General features: G+C 40.9%; 1 protein-coding gene across 2 annotated transcripts in view; it reads right to left on the reverse strand.

The window, feature by feature from the left end:
• The window catches only part of NWD2 (NACHT and WD repeat domain containing 2), a 251527-nt gene that overhangs the window by 7926 nt on the left and 224967 nt on the right, over nt 1–18634 (reverse strand). For both annotated transcript variants that reach the window (XM_044946002.2, XM_025290187.3), the window contains 3 exons: nt 13680–13883; nt 8989–9133; nt 3250–3839 (listed from right to left, as the gene is read on the reverse strand). In XM_044946002.2, the coding sequence (XP_044801937.2) occupies nt 3250–3839; nt 8989–9133; nt 13680–13883 (939 nt within the window). The remainder of the gene's footprint in view (nt 1–3249; nt 3840–8988; nt 9134–13679; nt 13884–18634) is intronic.

The following is an 18634-nucleotide window of genomic DNA, read 5'->3' on the forward strand; positions in this document are numbered from 1 at the left end:
ATTCATGGATGTCAGTTTCAAAACTAACTGCTAAGGAAAATAAGCAACTCATTTTTGGTGTTTGGCCCCAACCTTTGAAGCTAATTTGGAGGAAGGTAGAGTATTCTTGCCTGGAAAATCCCACGGACTGAGGAGCCTAATGGGCTACAGTCCCTTGGGGTCACAAAGAGTCAGACATGGCTGAGCATGCGCACATGCACGCACACACGCAATCCCTCCATTTTACTGCTGTCCTTCGGTGGCAAATCAGAAACAGAATATAATCTGTCTGTCCCTGTGTGGATGGCTTATGATGATTATATGCATCATCCTTCTTCCCAATCCCGGGTTGGAGAATATGCGATATCTATAAAGAATGGCCTTCTGATATGAGCTCATGTCCCAGGCAATGTTGGGACAGGTTGCACAAGAGACGACCTGGAGACAAACGTGAGATGCCTGTCTGGATCCTTACAAGGGACACAGGTCACGAGAGCACAGATTGGTGGAGATGGGGGAGGCACTGGAGCAGATGTTCCCCAGGAGGGAGGAGAAGCAAGCAGAGTCCAGGCAGGGGACCTAAAACTAGGCAAGTCTCCTCTGAGACCATGGTGGTTGCACAACATACCCAGAACAGCGAGCACTAAGAAGGCCATTGTTTAAGTTGACTGTCACCGCACTGTGCCCATGGGGACTGCGTGTGTGTACAGCCATATCACACACATCACATGACTACCGTGCTGGACACAGAGGGTTGCATCACCTGTGCATTGTTCCTGCAACTACTTTTATCCTCCCCTCTTCAACAAGGAAAAAGCCCCAGAGTGAGTGTGAAGTGAGTATTGCTGCTGCTGCTAAGTTGCTTCAGTTGTGTCTGACTCTGTGTGACCCCATAGACGGCAGCCCACCAGGCTCCGCCAGGAAAGAACACTGGAGTGGGTTGCCATTTCCTTCTCCAATGCAAGAAAGTAAAAGGTGAAAGTGAAGTCGTTCAGTTGTGCCTGACTCTTCGCGACCCCATGGACTGCAGCCCACCAGGCTCCTCTGCCCATGGGATTTTCCAGGCAAGAGTACTGGAGTGGGGCGCAATCGCCTTCTCTGGTGAAGTCCCCTACACCAAGTGTTTTCTCATTTGATTTCAGTTCCCCTTGTAGTATTACTGTCTTGCTCACTTGGAATAATTCTAAAGTTTGAAGACACACCTACAAAGTAGTATGCAGACACAGGCAGACGGTCACACACATGCACATGCATACACCTATTTTGACACAACGTGGCCCCTAAATATAAGCCTACCGTTTCAGTTGAAGAAAGGGCTCATACCCTAACACAAGAAGAAACACCAGCAGCTGGGTGTGGCAGATTGAGAAACGGTAAATGGGCCTTCCTAGGGACTTTAAATGTAAGTCTGATATATGTGGTTGTTACCTGTGTCCTCACTTTGGGACCTAATCCGCACATGAGGTGCAACACAATCGTCCCTCTTCTTGTCCTTAAGATAAGACTGTGTAGCACGTGATAGATCATGAGAATGTTCACACAGTTAAGGAAAGCTCTGTTTTTAAGACAGTAGCCACAAGAAGAGCAATACAAAGATTCTGAAGTAACCCCAGGATAGTATAAACCATCAGACTTTGGTATCAAGTGTAACAGGAGGTTAAAACTGGTACCAGTTTCACCGAGTTTAGACAATAGACACCACATTCCAGAGTGAAGCTCCAGCCCATCTTGCAAGACTTGAAAGGGAATTTTGAAAACTAGTTTTGCTACCTTTGGTAGACTCCTTGCCTCCAGCCTGAAAAAGGGGCCAAGAAAAAAAAAATGGGAGAGGAGGATTTTATTGTTGTTGTTTAGTTGCTAAGTCGTGTCTGACTCTTTGCGACCCCATAGACTGTAGCCTGCCAGGCTCCTCTGTTCATGGAATCTCTCAGGCAAAAATACTGGGTGGCCATATCTTTCTCCAGGGGATCATCCCAACCCAGGGATCAAACCTGTGTCGCCTGTGTCTCCTGCATTGGCAGGCAGGTTCTTTACCACTGAGCCACCAGGGAAGTGGGGAGATGAGGATGCTGTGGGTTATATGTCTCACCACCCTACTCCCAAAGTGGAGGACTGATAGACGTCCACTTCTCACATCTACCTTTGGGAAAGGGGCTGCAATGGACCACTTTCAGGATGTCCCCTAGGGCTTGAGAAACATAGTCATCTGGGTCTGATGACAACTGAGGAATATGGAGGTTGAGTGATTGAGCCTGGCTAGCTGCTCCAATGGAGGAGTGATAGAGAGATGCCCTTTTGGGACTGGAGTTTCTCAGGGCAAAACAGTACCCAAGTGTTTCCCATGTTTCAGATGTCAGCCACTGGTAAATGGGAGTAATGAGGGTTTCTGCTGGTTCTGTTTTTCCCAGTTCCTGTCTAAGGGAGCTTGCTGGGCTGTGGAGAGGCTCTTGGCAGAAAGATACTAGAATATGTGTTGCTGGATGTCTAGGAGCCATGGGGTGACCAGATGGAAAAACAATGTGGTTCCCTGTGCCTAGGGAACAGCAGGTGAGAGGTGCTCAGTGAGGACAGGTCGGGTTATGTGAGAGGGAAAAGACCTTCGGGAAACCAGGAAAAGGCCTCAGAAGAAACAGGAGGAAGTTTTAAACACCTTCCAAGACCAGAGTGCAGAACCCAGGTCAGAAGAATACTGGTCTGTAAGAATGTTCTGGCCACCTTACCTACATCCCCTAAATCACAACCTATAGAAGTCAGAGTGTGGTTGGCGTTAGGGATGGAGGGGAGGAAGTGCTGGGTGGTGTAAGAAAGGAGAAGATGGTCATGTTCCTACTTCCTGCTGGAGGGGCCTGGCATATATGGTTGGCCTCAGTCAGGGGAAGGAGATGTAGACTGAAGTATTCATTATCATCTTCAACTGGACATATTAATTGCTGAACTGAGATGGATTTAGTATCCAGAAGCATTCAGAGGGCTTGTCTTTGCTGAGAGTGATAAGAAGAGTTGTGAGATCTACCTTTGTTTCCAGCCAGATGAGAACTAGCTCCATGACATGAGTTTGAACAGAGACAAAACAAAGCTGTTCTAGGATTGGACCTCGTGAGTCTTATCTTTCAGTATAATTGTTATACCAGCAAAAGAGAAAAGCTGAAGAATCCATTCCAAAAGGACCCATTATAATTCATATTAACACAGAAAATGGAAGTGAATTTGGTGACTCGATCTTTTCCCCAAAGTTTTTACAAACATACACGTAAAAGAATAGGTATTTACCTTCTTTGCTACTTCAGCTAGCAGAAGGGTCTTTCCAGTGCATGGTCCACCGTATATAATAAGTGGGTTGATGTGCCCAGTTTTGCTTGGAAGAATGTATTTATGCACGATGTTTAGAGATTCACATTTGTACTCGTAGAAGGAGGCATATGTTTTACATAAGGACGAATGCTGAAGGATTTCATCATAGAGCGTATCAGTTTCTGTGTCAAAATTCTGTTGTACCGTGGCCTGAATTATGTCAATCATGTCCTCATAAAATTGTTTACCAAGTCCTTCTATGTAATGGTTTTCTATTTCTTGGGAATAGCCTAGTTTCATGTCACAATGAGTAACAGATGTGTACACTCTCAGATTAGATGAAGCAACAATGGTAGGAATAAATTCATCCCTGAGTTTTATCAGCTTCTCTTGGGCTTCAGGGTCCCGAATAATTCTTGGTTCTGTTCCAGTTATATCCATGTATTTTCCCATTTCCGGGATTTTCACGAAACGCTCAATGTTAGCAATTTTCCTAATATAGCAAACACACTTCTTCAGGAATGCTGGAGTTTGCTTTCCTAGAGCAAAGTCAAATTCATCCTCTATCGCTGAAAGAAAATACAACAAGGAGTTTACTGTCTAGAACCAAGAAGCAATGCACCCACGCTTTTAGCATGTGACTCTCAAGTCAGTAGTGGTAGTTTATTTTGCTTATAGTGTGTAGCTGAGTTATCTTTAGAATAATTTCTCAAGTCCTTAATTTCCTATTTGTCTTTTCCTGAACAGCCTGGATCCCAGAACAATGGATTCTAAATACAATTGTTTAATTTCTTCCAAGACCTGAGGGAGAGGTTGAACATAATCATAAGAAAGAAAGCACACTAAGCTTATAGTTGCTTCTTCTAAGTTCCCACGTGGCTTTCCTCCCAGACTCCAGAGGTTCTAAGAGTGGAGAGCAGGAACTAACTGGGGCAAGGAGAGAACGAGGAAGAGGCCACATGACGTATCTAAGTCTATTTCTTCCTCGTTGGTCTTTCCTCCACTGTGGTTTCACCATTTTGTTTGAGATGCATATACCCCAGACATATATGTGTAAATATAAATGTAAAAGCATGTTCAAAATATAATTATGTGCTAATTTCATTTATCCATTATCCATGTCACTGTTAAATCCCATTACATCCATCAGAGCAGGAACAGGAAAATGACTCAGTATGTAACTTTATTTCTTCTGAGATAAACCATGTTAGGGCTTATAATACATATGCTCACATAAAAGTAAATATACTTTCTAAATCATTTGAGGCCCCATGCTGCTGCCGCCGTCGCTTCAGTTGTGTCCGACTCTGTGCAACCCTGTGGACTGCAGCCTGCCAGGCTTCTCCGTCCATGGGATTCTCCAGGCAAGAACACTGGAGTGGGTTGCCATTTCCTTCTCCATTGAGGCCCCATAAGAACATTTAAAATTGTATCAGTACTAATAAAAAGCAACAATTATGCACAATTTTAGGGAAAAATTTAAAATAATTAAACCAATGGACATGAATTTTAAAACAAGCAGTCTTTTAAAACTTTTCTCCCCTCTGTGTTTCTTTATCCAGTTGGTCTTAATTGAGCATCTGCTATGTACCAGGCATGCTGCTAGTTGCTTAGGATACAGTGGTGGGAGAAAACAGAATGCTGAGAGAAAAAGCTATTATGAAGCTTATAGTCCAGTGGAAGATGGCAGACATGAGTCACAGAGTCCCACAAAGAAATGTATTATTTTAATGCCTGGGAAGTTGAATGACATGGTGCCTTGAGAGCAAACAATTGAGAAATCTAATCCGCTTGGAGAAGTCAGAGAAGGTTTTCTTAAGGCGGTGACTGCTGGGCTGGGATCTGGTGGAAGCATGGGGGCAGGGGATGGGGCTGGTTGTAACTTAGAACATCTCAATATACTGGCCACACCTCCAACATCAAGCAAAAATGAAACATAGGTATATTCTATAAAGTAACTATGAAGGGAGGTGGGAATTTTATTTAAAAATGGTACCTTTTAGCAGAACTTCTGTGATAATATTTTTTCAGTAATGATAGCAATTGATAAAGATTTGTGATTGAAGTAAAAGAGATGTATTTATATCCACCAGTGTTGAACAAGCTGTGCTATTCACATCAGTATAGTTTCTTTTTTAAAATTTTATTTATTTTTGGCTGCGCTGGGTCTTCGTTAGTTCACATGGGCTTTATTTAGTTGCAGCATGTGAGCTTCTCATTGTGATGGCTTCTCTTGTCGCAGAGCCCAGGTTCTAGAGCATGCGGGCTTCAGTACTTGTGGTGTATGGGCTCAGTAGCTATAGCACATGGGCTTAGTTGTCCTGAGGCATGTGGAATCTTCTTGAACCCACGTCCCCTGCAGTGGCATGTGGGCCCTTAATCACTAGATCACCAGGAAAGTCCCAAATCAATATGTTTTACCAAGGATTTTATTCAGGAAAATTGTATCAGGAGGCCAGATAAGGAAGCTTATATAACATATGTCTACTCTTCTTTTTGTAGAAGAGTACAAATTTGTTATAATATGTACAGGGGAAGATGCAAGAAATTTGGACATTCTGAACTCCTGCAGAAAGTAGCCTTTGGTCCACCTCTTATCCAGCCATCTGTGTTCCACCAGGGAAATCCCTCTATCTGGTATTCTTATTTGAAGATTTCTGAAAATATTAAAGTAATATTGTAGTGTAAACCCTGACAGTTTTTTTTTTTGGGGGGGGGGGCCACTGTTTTTTAATAATGCAAATGTCTGACTTAAGCTTTGATTGCTGAGGCATCCACTTCAATGATACCTATCTTGAATAAACTCATTAACAGCCACACATACAGAGCAGGCCGGCCCCCCTCCCTGAGACTCCTTTGTTTAAGAGCTCTTGGTGGACTTCAATAACTAACCTTTCTGGCCACTTGTTTTTCTCTCTTCCTGTGCTTTAAATTCCCACTTCTATGTTTTAAATTTACCAGTAAAGAGTGAGCCCAGTAAAAGCAGAACCCTAGATGTGTGTGCTCTGTCTCTCTTTCTCTCTCTGCTTCTGACCTTGCTGTGTAGCTTTAGATGTGCTCTGTAATTTCCAGGTCCTATGAGTAATGTGTATGTGTGTTCGGTCATGTCAGACTTTTTGTGACCCTATGGACTGTAGCCCTCCAGGCTTCTCTGTCCATGGGATTCTCCAGGCAAGAATACTGGAGTGGGTTGCCATTTCCTACTCCACTTACAAGTTATAAGCCTTTATTTTTTCAAAGTTACCTGATGGTGATTGCTGAAGAGTATCTTGCAATCCTAATAAGAGACAAAAAGGCTGGTCCAACTACCACATTGGTTATTGATAGACTGGCACAAAACAAATATACTCTATCCATTTCAAAGAACTGGCCCCTCTTCAGCAATTTTCACTGTGCAAACATGGTCTTAAAATGAGTTGGAATGTAAATTAAAATTTCATGAGCATGCATATCTTTTAGAGATGTAACCCCAAATAGAAAATAGGCCAGCTATAGTATTTCATACTACCTAGTACAAAATGATTAATCTTCATATGGCTATCCATGTGGACCAAGTTCTTTATTGTGGAGAAAATTAAGAGAAAGTATTTGCTTATGAATTTTTTAAAACTTGGGCTGTCTAACTCTAAGTCAGAGGATGCCCTCCCCAACTGGTGTCTCTTATATCAAGAATAGGAGAGAGTTTGCTCTTGGTATTTTTTTCCTGATATGGCACATTTTTTTAGGAATAGGGGAGTTTTGCCCTTGATAAAGACAAAGAACCAGGGCTTCAAAAATGGATCAAAAAGATCCCAGAGGAATAAGGATATATGTTAACCTGTATATTCTAAAGATAGTACTTATTCCTGGTGATTTTAGCATTTTTAGGGAGAACTAAAATAAGACCCAATTTCTGACATCTTCTGGAGAATGAATTTGTCAAAATTATTCATACTTTCTCTGAGGTTGAAATACAGGCATATCCGGTGAGAATGGTATCAAGTGCTTCTTAGGTTTTCACAAACATTTTGCCACATCATTCACAAAACCAGTCTGAAAATGCAACTACTGTTGCTTTTTTTCTTCAATAATTCTTTGCTATCACCTCTTAAAATAAATGCTATTTAACTGATTATTTTACCTAGGAGTGTTCATCCTCTGGAAACTATGACTGACATATTCCTTCAGATATGTGATTTCCTATGCAATTCCTAAAAATAAAACCACTTTTCCACAGCTGAAAAAGGCCCACAAGTGAGTCTCTGCTCAGCAGTTAGGGATATTTTTTATTTTAAGGCTAATCTAGATCCTGCCACTCCCTTACTTCCCAACCTCTGATAGCTTCCCATCTTATGCAGTGATGGAAGAAATTTTCACAGATTGAAATATGAGGAAGTCATTCTGGCTTATACCTGATTTGGGTTGAACTGTATGTTAAATAGAACAGCCTGTCTTCTGGCCCATCAAACATGCATTGTACATCTGATTTAACCACTAAAGGAAAGAATACATCTAAAAATCAAACTGGAATATCTATGATTCAGGCATCCAAAATGGAACCAGTGGCCATTGTGTATGGGTTTCAGACATTTTTCCTGCATCACTGAGAACTTGAATTCTCTGAACTGTATCAGATGGAAGAACACCACCAGTTCATTCTCAAAATAATATCTGCTAGCAGCTGCCTAGGTCTCAAGGTCTACCCTTGTAACTATGTGACCATTTCAGACCCCAACCAGTCCTTATTTGACATGCATCCTGACTTCTTGCCAGCTCTAATTATAATTCTTGATAAACAACTTGATACAGTGACTACTGTAACTTTGTGATTTTTGCCTCTATAAGCCTCCCTCATTTTGTAGTCAGGTAGAACACAATTCAAGTGCTTCTTGAATCTGTCTCTCTCAGGCTACAGTCCTCAGTTTGGCTTGAATAAAACTCTATTCTATTCCTATTACAGATTGTTTATGGATTATTTCTGTTGTTATTATGGCCTGTGCCCACCTACTAACCTCATCTCTCCTCCTCTGAGCTTGGCAACCATTACCTTCTTCCTGCTCCTAGAACTTGCTTAGCAAGCACATTCCTGTCTCAGGAATTTTGAACCTGGCAATCCCTCTGCCCGGAAGTCTCTATTTTAGATATGGCACTGCCAGCTCTGATTCATTCTGCCATTTAGCTCAGAAGTCATTTCCTTATCACCTGCCCTATCTAAATCTGGACCCCCACAGCCTTCATCAGGCCCTATTATCCTATTACTGTATTTTGTTCATAGCACTTATCCTTTCTGACATGATATTGTTCATTTATTTGATTACTTGCCTATCACTTATTTCCTCCTCACTAAACAATAAGTTCCAGGAGAGCAGAAACCTTGCCTTCTTCCTCATTGTTGTAGCCCCAGTGACTGGCATATATATGCCCTCAATAAATGTTTGCTGAGCAAGTGAATTAATGAACAGTTCAACTGAGAAATACTGGCTGAGTCTGGTTTATTATATTCAGCCTCCTCTGACTTCTTTTAAAGTCATATTTTTGGAGAATTCCTCAAGTTAAGTTAGTAAAAGCTTATCTTTGAGTAAAAAGATTACTTGTCTCTCCAGGAGATAAAAACATTTAGAAAAATTAAATTTCATCAGGCAGTAAATACTATTAAATTTACAGAACCATAAAAGGAAACAGTGAATATATCTATTAATGATCAATTCCTCAGTTTACGGAAGATGCATAAAAAATTACCTGAGAACAGGTACCTCTTGGCTTGGCTGTGTTTCATCTTTCCCTTTTCATGTAACAGTTTTACAGCAGTCTTAAATATCTTCTTGATCTCATCTGATATCTCTTGCCAGGTCTTCTCATTCTCGGCATTGGCAGAAGGTTGCATCTTTAGAAAGGTGAAAGTGAAATGTTAGTCTTAAATCATCAAGAAAACTCAAAATTTAAGAGAAAGAGAACCATTGTTATTTGAAAGTCTACCATGGGCCTTACCATGACAGGTGCTTAACGGATAGTATCTCATTTACTCTCCCTAGTACCCTGAAAGTGATGTGAACTCGCCCTAGTGACACAACGGTGTGAAGCCAAACAGGATTTGTTTGTTTGATTTTCTCAATATATTGTGTGTTTCACTCTTGAGTTTTGATTCAAATGTTGTAACAAAATCATATCTTCAATACAGTTAAAGGTCAGACTAGTCAAAAGGATGGTTTTTCCAGTAGTCATGTATGGATGTGAGAGTTGGACGATAAAGAAAGCTGAGCACCAAAGAATTAATGCTTTTGAACTGTGGTGTTGGAGAAGACTCTTGAGAGTCCCTTGGACTGCAAGGAGATCCAACCAGTCCATCCTAAAGGAGATCAGTCCTGAATACTCATTGGAAGGACTGATGCTGAAGCTGAAACTTCAATACTTTGGCTACCTGATGTGAAGAATTGACTCATTGGAAAACACCCTGATGCTGGGAAAGATTGAAGGCAGGAGAAGAAGGGGACTACAGAGGATGAGATGGTTGGATGGCATCACTGACTCGACAGACATGAGTTTGAGTAAGCTCTGGGAATTGGTGATGGACAGGAAAGCCTGGTGTGCTGCAGTCCATGGGGTCGCAAAGAGTTGGACACGACTGAGCAACTGAACTGACTGACTCATATGTTACTATTTAATTGTCTTTAGTTGTTTCTTCCTCATTTAATTTTTTTTAATTCTCTAGGAAATAAAATAGGAGTGCCTACCAAGAAAGTAACATTTATAGAGTCTTGCTGATAATCTTATTCAAACAATTATTTACTTAACAACAATTTATGCAGAAACATGGTTCAGTCAATAATTTAAATTTCCCTAAAGGCTCATAGCGGAGAAGGCGATGGCACCCCACTCCAGTACTCTTGCCTGGAAAATCCCATGGATGGAGGAGCCTGGAAGGCTACAGTCCATGGGGTCGCTGAGGGTTGGACACGACTGAGCGACTTCACTTTCACTTTTCACTTTCATGCATTGGAGAAGGAAACTGCAACCCACTCCGGTATTCTTGCCTGGAGAATCCCAGGGACGGGGGAGCCTGGTGGGCTGCCGTCTATGGGGTCACACAGAGTTGGACACAACTGAAGTGACTTAGCAGCAGCAGAGGCTCATAGAATCAAATGAAGGAACAGCTGCTGCTGCTGCTGCTGCTAAGTCACCTCAGTTGTGTCCGACTCTGTGTGACCCCATAGACAGCAGCCCACCAGGCTCCCCCATCCCTGGGATTCTCCAGGCAAGAACACTGGAGTGGGTGAAGGAACAGCTAAAGCCAATTAAATATAGGTGTAAGTTTGAGGTATCGTGTTTTTTGATATCTACTTTACCAGCTACTGCCTTTACTCCTGGCATATTTACCTGGTGAATGGTTTGGGATTTACCCCAGTATTCTCCATATTCTTCCAGATAATAACTTCAAAAAGTACATTTGAAGAAGAAGAAGAAGAATTGAGTAATCTGACATGATTTCATTTTGCATGGAGAAAATGCTTTCTGTTAAATGTCAGAATGGCCAAAACACAGGAATCTTAAATGAAGAGCTGTTGCTAACCCAGGGCTCTTCTCCTCTTGGATCTCCTGGGTACTGCATTATCAAGGATATTTTCTTTGGAAGAGGAATGGATATCTATACCTTCTTTTCTTTTTAAAATTTTATTTTTTAATTTATTTGGCTGTGCAGTCTTTCTCTAGTTGTGGCAAGTGAGGGCTACTCTCTTATTTGCAATGGGTGGACTTCTCTTGTTGCAAATCCTGGACTCTAGAATGTGGGCTCAGTAGTTGTGGTGCTTGGGCTTAGTTGCCCTGAAACATATGAAATCTTCCTGGACTAGCAATCAAACCCATGTCCCCTGCATTGGCAGGAGGATTCTTAACCACTAGACCATCAGGGAAGTCCTATGGCTTCTTTTCAACCTCTTTAAAAGGTCTAGGCAATAATTAGGCCCACCTGTTTTCTCCACCTCCTTCATTCAGTTTCAGGGGACATATGATGGATACGGAGAAGGCAGTGGCAACCCACTCTTGCCTGGAAAATCCCATGGACGGAGGGGCCTGGTGGGCTGCAGTCCATGGAGTCGCTAGGAGTCAGACATGACTGAGCGACTTCACTTTATTTTTTCACTTTCATGCATTGGAGAAGGAAAGGGCAACCCACTCCAGTGTTCTTGCCTGGAGAATCCCAGGGACGGGGGAGCCTGGTGGGCTGCCGTCTATGGGGTTGCACAGAGTCGGACATGACTGAAGCGACTAGCAGCAGCAGCAGTAGCATGATGAATACATTTGGGAACAAAGTTGGAGAAGAGACAATGACTGTGTTTCTATCACACTCAGTTCAGTTCAGTCGCTCAGTCATGTCCGACTCTTTGCGACCCAATGAATCACAGCATGCCAGGCCTCCCTGTCTATCATCAAATCCTGGAGTTCACCCAAACTCATGTCCATCGAGTCTGTGATGCCATCCAGCCATCTCATCCTCTGTTGTCCCTTCTCCTCTTGCCCCCAATCCCTCCCAGCATCAGGGTCTTTTCCAATGAGTCAACTCTTCGCATGAGGTGGCCCAAGTATTGGAGTTTCAGCTTTAGCATCAGTCCTTCCAATGAACACCCAGGACTGATCTCCTTTAGAATGGACTGGTTGGATCTCCTTGCAGTCCAAGGGACTCTCAAGAGTCTTTTCCAACACCACAGCTCAAAAGCATCAATTCTTCGGTGCTCAGCTTTCTTGACAGTCCAACTCTCACATCCATACATGACCACTGGAAAAACCATAGCCTTGACTAGACAGACCTTTGTTGGCAAAGTAATGTCTCTGCTTTTGAATGTGCTATCTAGGTTGGTCATAACTTTCCTTCCAAGGAGTAAGCATCTTTTAATTTCATGGCTGCAGTCACCATCTGCAGTGATTTTTGGAGCCCCAAAAATAAAGTCTGACACTGTTTCCACTGTTTCCCCATCTATTTCCCATGAAATGATGGGACCAGATGCCATGGTCTTAGTTTTCTGAATGTTGAGCTTTAAGCCAACTTTTTCACTCTCCTCTTTCACTTTCATCAAGAGGCTTTTTAGTTCCTCTTCACTCATGTATGCCACAACCTCTCTGCAAGGTTCTACATAAGGCACAAGAAAATAAATTAACAATGTATGAAATGTTAAAGGAACATACTGAATTAAAAGAAAACATTTTTATAGAGACTATAAAAAATAATTTGGCAGATTTTTAAAAGACTGCCTCCTCAAAAAAAATCTTTTACAAATTAAAAATATAACTGTTGAATTTGAAAACTCAGTGCACAGAGGAGACACAGCTGAAGAAGAAATTTGTAAACTGGAAAAAAGATCTAAAGTGACTTTCCATATAGCACAGAAAGATAAGGAAATTGATAATGTGAAAGACAATTAGACATGGAGGATACAGATGCAAGCTATTGTATATGGGATGGATAAGCAACAAGGTCCTACTGTATAGCACAGGGAACTATATTCAGTATCCTGTGATAAACCATAATGGAAAAGAATATGAAAAAGAATGTATGTATGTGTGTGTGTATATATATATAGCAATCACTTTGCTGCTGCTGCCGCTAAATCACTTCAGTCATGTCCAACTCTATGCCACCCCATAGACGGCAGCCCACCAGGCTCCCCCATCCCTGGGATTCTCCAGGCAAGAACACTGGAGTGGGTTGCCATTTCCTTCTCCAATGCATGAAAGTGAAAAGTGAAAGTGAAGTCACTCAGTCATGTCCGACTCTTCGTGACCCCACGGACTGCAGCCTACCAGGCTCCTCCACCCATGGGATTTTCCAGGCAAGAGTACTGGAGTGGGGTGCTATTGTCTTCTCTGAATCACTTTGCTATACAGCAGAAATTAACACAACACTGTGAATCAACTATAGTTCAATAAAATTTAAAAAATTTAAAAAAAGAGATATGGAAGATAGAGTGAGGCAATCTATTGTACATGCAACTGAAGAGCTAAAAGGAAAGAAGGAATAGAGGAGAGACAGTATTTGATGAGATGATGGCTGAGAATTTTCTAAAACTGATAGAATATATGAATTCACAAATGTAGGAAGCACAACATATAGCAATAGGAATATATATACATTACAGTGAGATGATAAAAATACATATATTTTCAGATAAACAGAACTTATCACTCTTTTGGAACTTCCAAAAGATATACTTCAGGAAGAAGGAAATGACCCCAGAAGGAAAGTCTAAGATGTCAAAAAAGAAAGGTGAATTTGGAAGATTTCTTAGCTTTGGATTTAGTTGTTAAAAGGAAATTTAGAGTCTCGGGCAGAATAACTTTCTGTCTACTGTGCCTTTTCTGTAGAGAAAAACCACCCCTGTGTGATGTAAACAGTTTAAAAATGTAGAGAGACACACACTTTGGAGAGAAAGATAACTTACTGCATTTTTATTGCTTTTCAGCATTTCTGATTTGGGTCTGAGGTAATAAGCGGCTGGCACCGAGTTCTCATCCCGACAGTACCACTCTTCCAGTAACTTGGTGTCCAGCTTCGCCTCTATGGCAGCATCCAAGATCATTTCAAACTCTGAGGCTTCAACTTCTCCGGGGATTCGGATGTTCCCATATTTTTCACCTAATAGTCCCTGTGTGTCACCAAGAAAATTCAGTTTAGTGTATCACCAAGAAAGTCTGTTTTAGTGTTCACATAATATGACCACTCAATATATATTAATGAATAGATAACAAGATACTTTATTCCATCAATTGTCTCTTTTAATCACAGTGGATATGTCTGCACATGGATTATTTTGTAAGTAAAATTAGACCATTTATATTGTAGTGTAATAAATTCACATACTGAGATTGCATATTGGACAAATCCAAACTACAGAATTTCGTAACAAAGAAATTTCCCCAGAGTTTACATAATATAACAAAAGTTACCTATTTTGAGAATTTTGGTTGGTTCATGACAAAGAAAAATGATGTGTTGGACTCTATGAAATACAAACATATAAACTCACAAACAAACAAAAATTGCTTTGTATAGAGTTAATAGTTTGATTCTAAGCCCCAGATTTACACAGCTACAAAGAAAGAAGTATGAGATCACTCAGTATGACAGATCCCTCTGGTAAGTGAAAAAAATTAAAAATATAAACAAGATATCATTTTGTCCCTATTAAACTGGCAAAGGAAAATGTGCTCAGCGTTATGTGGACATATGAGAAAATGCCTCTGTAGAGCTGATGGGTGTGTAAATTGATTCAATATTTCTTTGAAGGGTATTCTGATAATACATATGAAAAGACTTAAAATACATGAGTTTTGGCAATTTTTCTTCTGGAAATCCGTCTTTAGAAAATAAGGATGTACATAATGACTTATCAGCATATTTATGCTGAACCTGTTTGAACAGAAAAGAGTTGAACCTAAGTGTCCAGCAAGTGGGAACATTTGAATACATTTAAACATAATTTGGTATCTCTATTCAAAGGATGTACCAAATTATGTTTTAGAACTCTATTGCTGCACAAAGATTTTTATAATCTATTAAGTAAAAAGGTGAGTTACAAAACAGTGTGTATAAGATGAATCTGATATTGTATATACATTATATATATATGAGAAAGATCATATATATGTACAGATATAAACATAACATATACACATAGAGATTTTATAAGAATACACAGCAAGGTTACGAAGGGCTACTTTTCACTGAATGGTTTTAAATTTATTTTGGTTGTTTTATGAATTTATTGCTTTTGTATTAAAATTTTTTTTACAATACAAATGTATTATTTTGTAGTGAGAAAAACTACAGATATTTAAATTTTTTACACCTGATGATGCTGTCTATACTCCTCATGGAGCAACACTTTCAAAGGCTCCTCTAAGTGTTTGCTTAAGCCCATGGTTCTCAAAATGTCCTCAGATCAGCACCATCTGTGTTATCTGGGAATTTGGTAGGCATGCAAGTTCTCAAGGCCCATCTCAGACGTCCTGAATCAGAAACTCTGCTGATATAGCTGAGTTTAATCTGTGTTTTAGCAAGCCCTCCAGGTGTCTGAATCACTGGTGTAAGCTGTCAAAAATATTAGCTTGCATGGCACCTGGCGTTTCAATTAATCTTCAGTGTCTTATCTGGTAGAAATAGAAGGAACATACAGAACTCTAACACAGATCTATACTATCCAAGGAATGTTGGTCTGCTTTTAATATCCATGGGAAGATTTCTGTTTAATTTGTGGCCATCTTCATCCTTTCTTCCTGTTGACTAGCACCTTTGCCATAAGCTTCCACTACCGGAAGTCTACCCACTTGAAGGTGAATTGTGGTTTGGCTTCCTTGGGAGCATTTCTTACTATCTCTGCAACCAGAATTTTCATCTCAGACAGGCACGTGGGAGAAGAAAAGTCCTGGATAGACCTGTTTCCTACATAAATTCATGACCTAAACTGTAATATAAGATGATAAACCTCATGAGGGCAGAGACCAGAGCTTTTTATTCCTAGCACATAGAAAGTATTAAAAAGCATATTTATTGACTACTTGAATGAACCAAGACAGAGAAAGATATCCTTAGAGTTTGTTCTATTCTTATTTGAAACTTCATCTTTTGTGTAAAGATAGTATTTCAGCTTTTAGCAGGTAAAGCAACAATTTGGGAAAGTACCAGATTTGTCAGCAACCTTCACTTCAATCCTGAACACCAGTTAAGAGCACTTTTATTTGAATCTGCATTTGTTTAGGGCTATTCATGACAACAGGCTGTATGTAACAAAAATAATACCATTTAGACTCGTTTTTCACTTAACAATTCCTCTGCTAAAATCTCTTGTGTTCAGGTCAGATCAGATCAGATCAGTTGCTCAGACGTGTCCAACTCTTTGCAACCCCATGAATCGCAGCACGCCAGGCCTCCCTGTCCATCACGAACTCCCGGAGTTCACTAACACTCACGTGCATGGAGTCAGTGATGCCATCCAGGCATCTCATCCTCTGTCGTCCCCTTCTCCTCCTGCCCCCAATCCCTCCCAGCATCAGAGTCTTGTGTTAAACTTGACTAAATGAGCAGGCATGACCTCTCATTCTACCACAGATACAGGCAGAGATGATCCTTTTATGGGGAGCCAGCCTGGTGAATAGGCTACCCTGGTGGCTCACATGGTAAAGAATCCGCCTGCAATGCTGGTTCTTTCCCTGGGTTGGGAAGATCCCCTGGAGGAGGGCATGGCAACTCACTCCAGTATTCTTGCCTGGACAATCTCCATGGACAGAGGAGCCTGGTGGGCTGCAGGCTATGGGGTCACAAAGAGTCGGACATGACTGAGTGACTAAGCGCAGCACAGCACAGTCTGGTGAATATCCTATTCCTCTTGGGTAATTCTGGATAAGGATAGTCAGGATCTTCAGTCAAAAATATCTGTTGTGAAGAGTGAGGTTTTTGTGCTGGGAGAGTTAGCCGCAAACTTACCTGGGCAAGGGAGGGAGTAAGTGGACTTCTAAACAGTAGGGGTAGGACTTTTTGGAGGAATTCCCAAAGCAAACAATGGAGTTTGGTCATTGGATGAAAGACTTCGTAAACAGCCAGAACATTAAATATGGGGTTTAGTAATTGACAATTCTTTAGCCAGCAACCAATGAGGCCTAAGAATATGATGGACTCAGCAACCAAGATCCAGGGAAATACCAGCTGGATTTCAGGCATGAAGTAGGAAAGAGGACATGATAGCGACTAGTGAAACAAGATCATGTCCCAGGGAAGGACCATCATCTCTATATTATCAATTTATTGTTGGTTCTTTATCTTCTCTCTGCTCTAAATAAGGCTGGTCACAGAATCTAGGCCAGGATCAAATCTATGGATCAGTTTTTGAAATATGCTTCATGATGACATGCACCACACCACCCAGGGTGTTTGTTAGCAGGTTACAAGATGCCTTCTCAGACCTAAGGACCACTGGGCTTGGGGAACCTAGAAATCTGGATTTTAAAATGTGGTTACAAATGAATCTATTGATTCCTCAATAGACTTTAAGGACCACTTGCTGTGGGCAATGCATATGTGGTCTCATGAGTAATGGTTCACAAGCACCAAAGGGACAAGACAGGGAACACAGCAGATCATTACAAAATAAATAGAAGGCTATTTAAAAATAATTATTTGAGTTGAACAGCTGGCACCAAATACTAACATTATTTGATCAATATAGTAAGGTAAAATATTCCTTAGAGTGGAGATTACCGAAGAAGAAAAAATATCCTTATCCCATTCAAATAGCAAATTATATTGAGCGCCTGTTATATATAAAGTGCTAACACAGAACTTCAGAAAAGTAATAATGTGAGATAGGCTTAGAGTTACTTATTGGATTGTTCTCCCCAAGTCTTTGCCTTCTCTCTATTGATTCTTCCTTTGGGTAGAATGCTCATAAATCATGAAGCAGTTACTTTTCAGGAGTCCCAAATAGCATTCTGTCTCAGTCTTATCTCACTATTGGAAAAATGGCAAAAAGAGAAACTGTAAAAAGGGAGTTTGCTACCACACTTTACAGGAAGACTTTTTGGGGTTCTATGTGGCTATAGTTACAAGGTAACACACACAGCATACCTGTATCTGTCAGGAATGGCAACAGTCAATTTAGAGGAAGATACAGTCCAACTCAGTTACAAAGTTCAGCTTCCATGGCCAATGGTTCAGAGCAGGGAAAAAGATTCAGGGCTAAGTCTAAAATGCTAACAATAAAAGCGGCAGTAGCAAGACGGAGGTCCAGTCTTGGTTTCCTAATCAGACTGTTCCCTAGCCCTGTAGCCATGGAGAGCAGACATGCCATAGGGATGACCCTACAGCAGCTATAGAAACTATGCACAAGAAAGCACTATCTTCTGTTCACTGTCAGCACACTATTCACTCCCATAAGAGAAGAAGAGTTGGATTTTCTACATCTTTCTGACCCCAATTTTCAAGAGGGTAATTTTTTGCTGGGTTAAACCAGTCTTGAGAGAACTGAGAGGTTAAATGTTAAAGAGCTCTCTACTCTTTGTGTCATCCTCACCTTCCTATGTGCTGAAATGGATACATCTAAGTCACTACTTAGGATTTCTCTTTTCCTCTGCACAAACAGCTTGGTGAAACCAGTTTTTGGAGAAATTTGATGAATAGTTGAGACCTATTGAAGAAAGTAGGGAAAACCACTAGACCATTCAGGTTTGACCCAAAATCAAATCCCTTATGATTTTACAGTGGAAGTGAGAAATAGATTTAAGGGCCTAGATCTGATAGATAGAGTGCCTGATGAACTATGGAATGAGGTTTGTGACATTGTACAGGAGACAGGGATCAAGACCATCCCCATGGAAAAGAAATGCAAAAATGCAAAATGGCTGT

The sequence above is a fragment of the Bubalus bubalis genome, chromosome 7 (genome assembly GCF_019923935.1).
Source record: "Bubalus bubalis isolate 160015118507 breed Murrah chromosome 7, NDDB_SH_1, whole genome shotgun sequence".
NCBI classification, from domain to species: domain Eukaryota; kingdom Metazoa; phylum Chordata; class Mammalia; order Artiodactyla; family Bovidae; genus Bubalus; species Bubalus bubalis.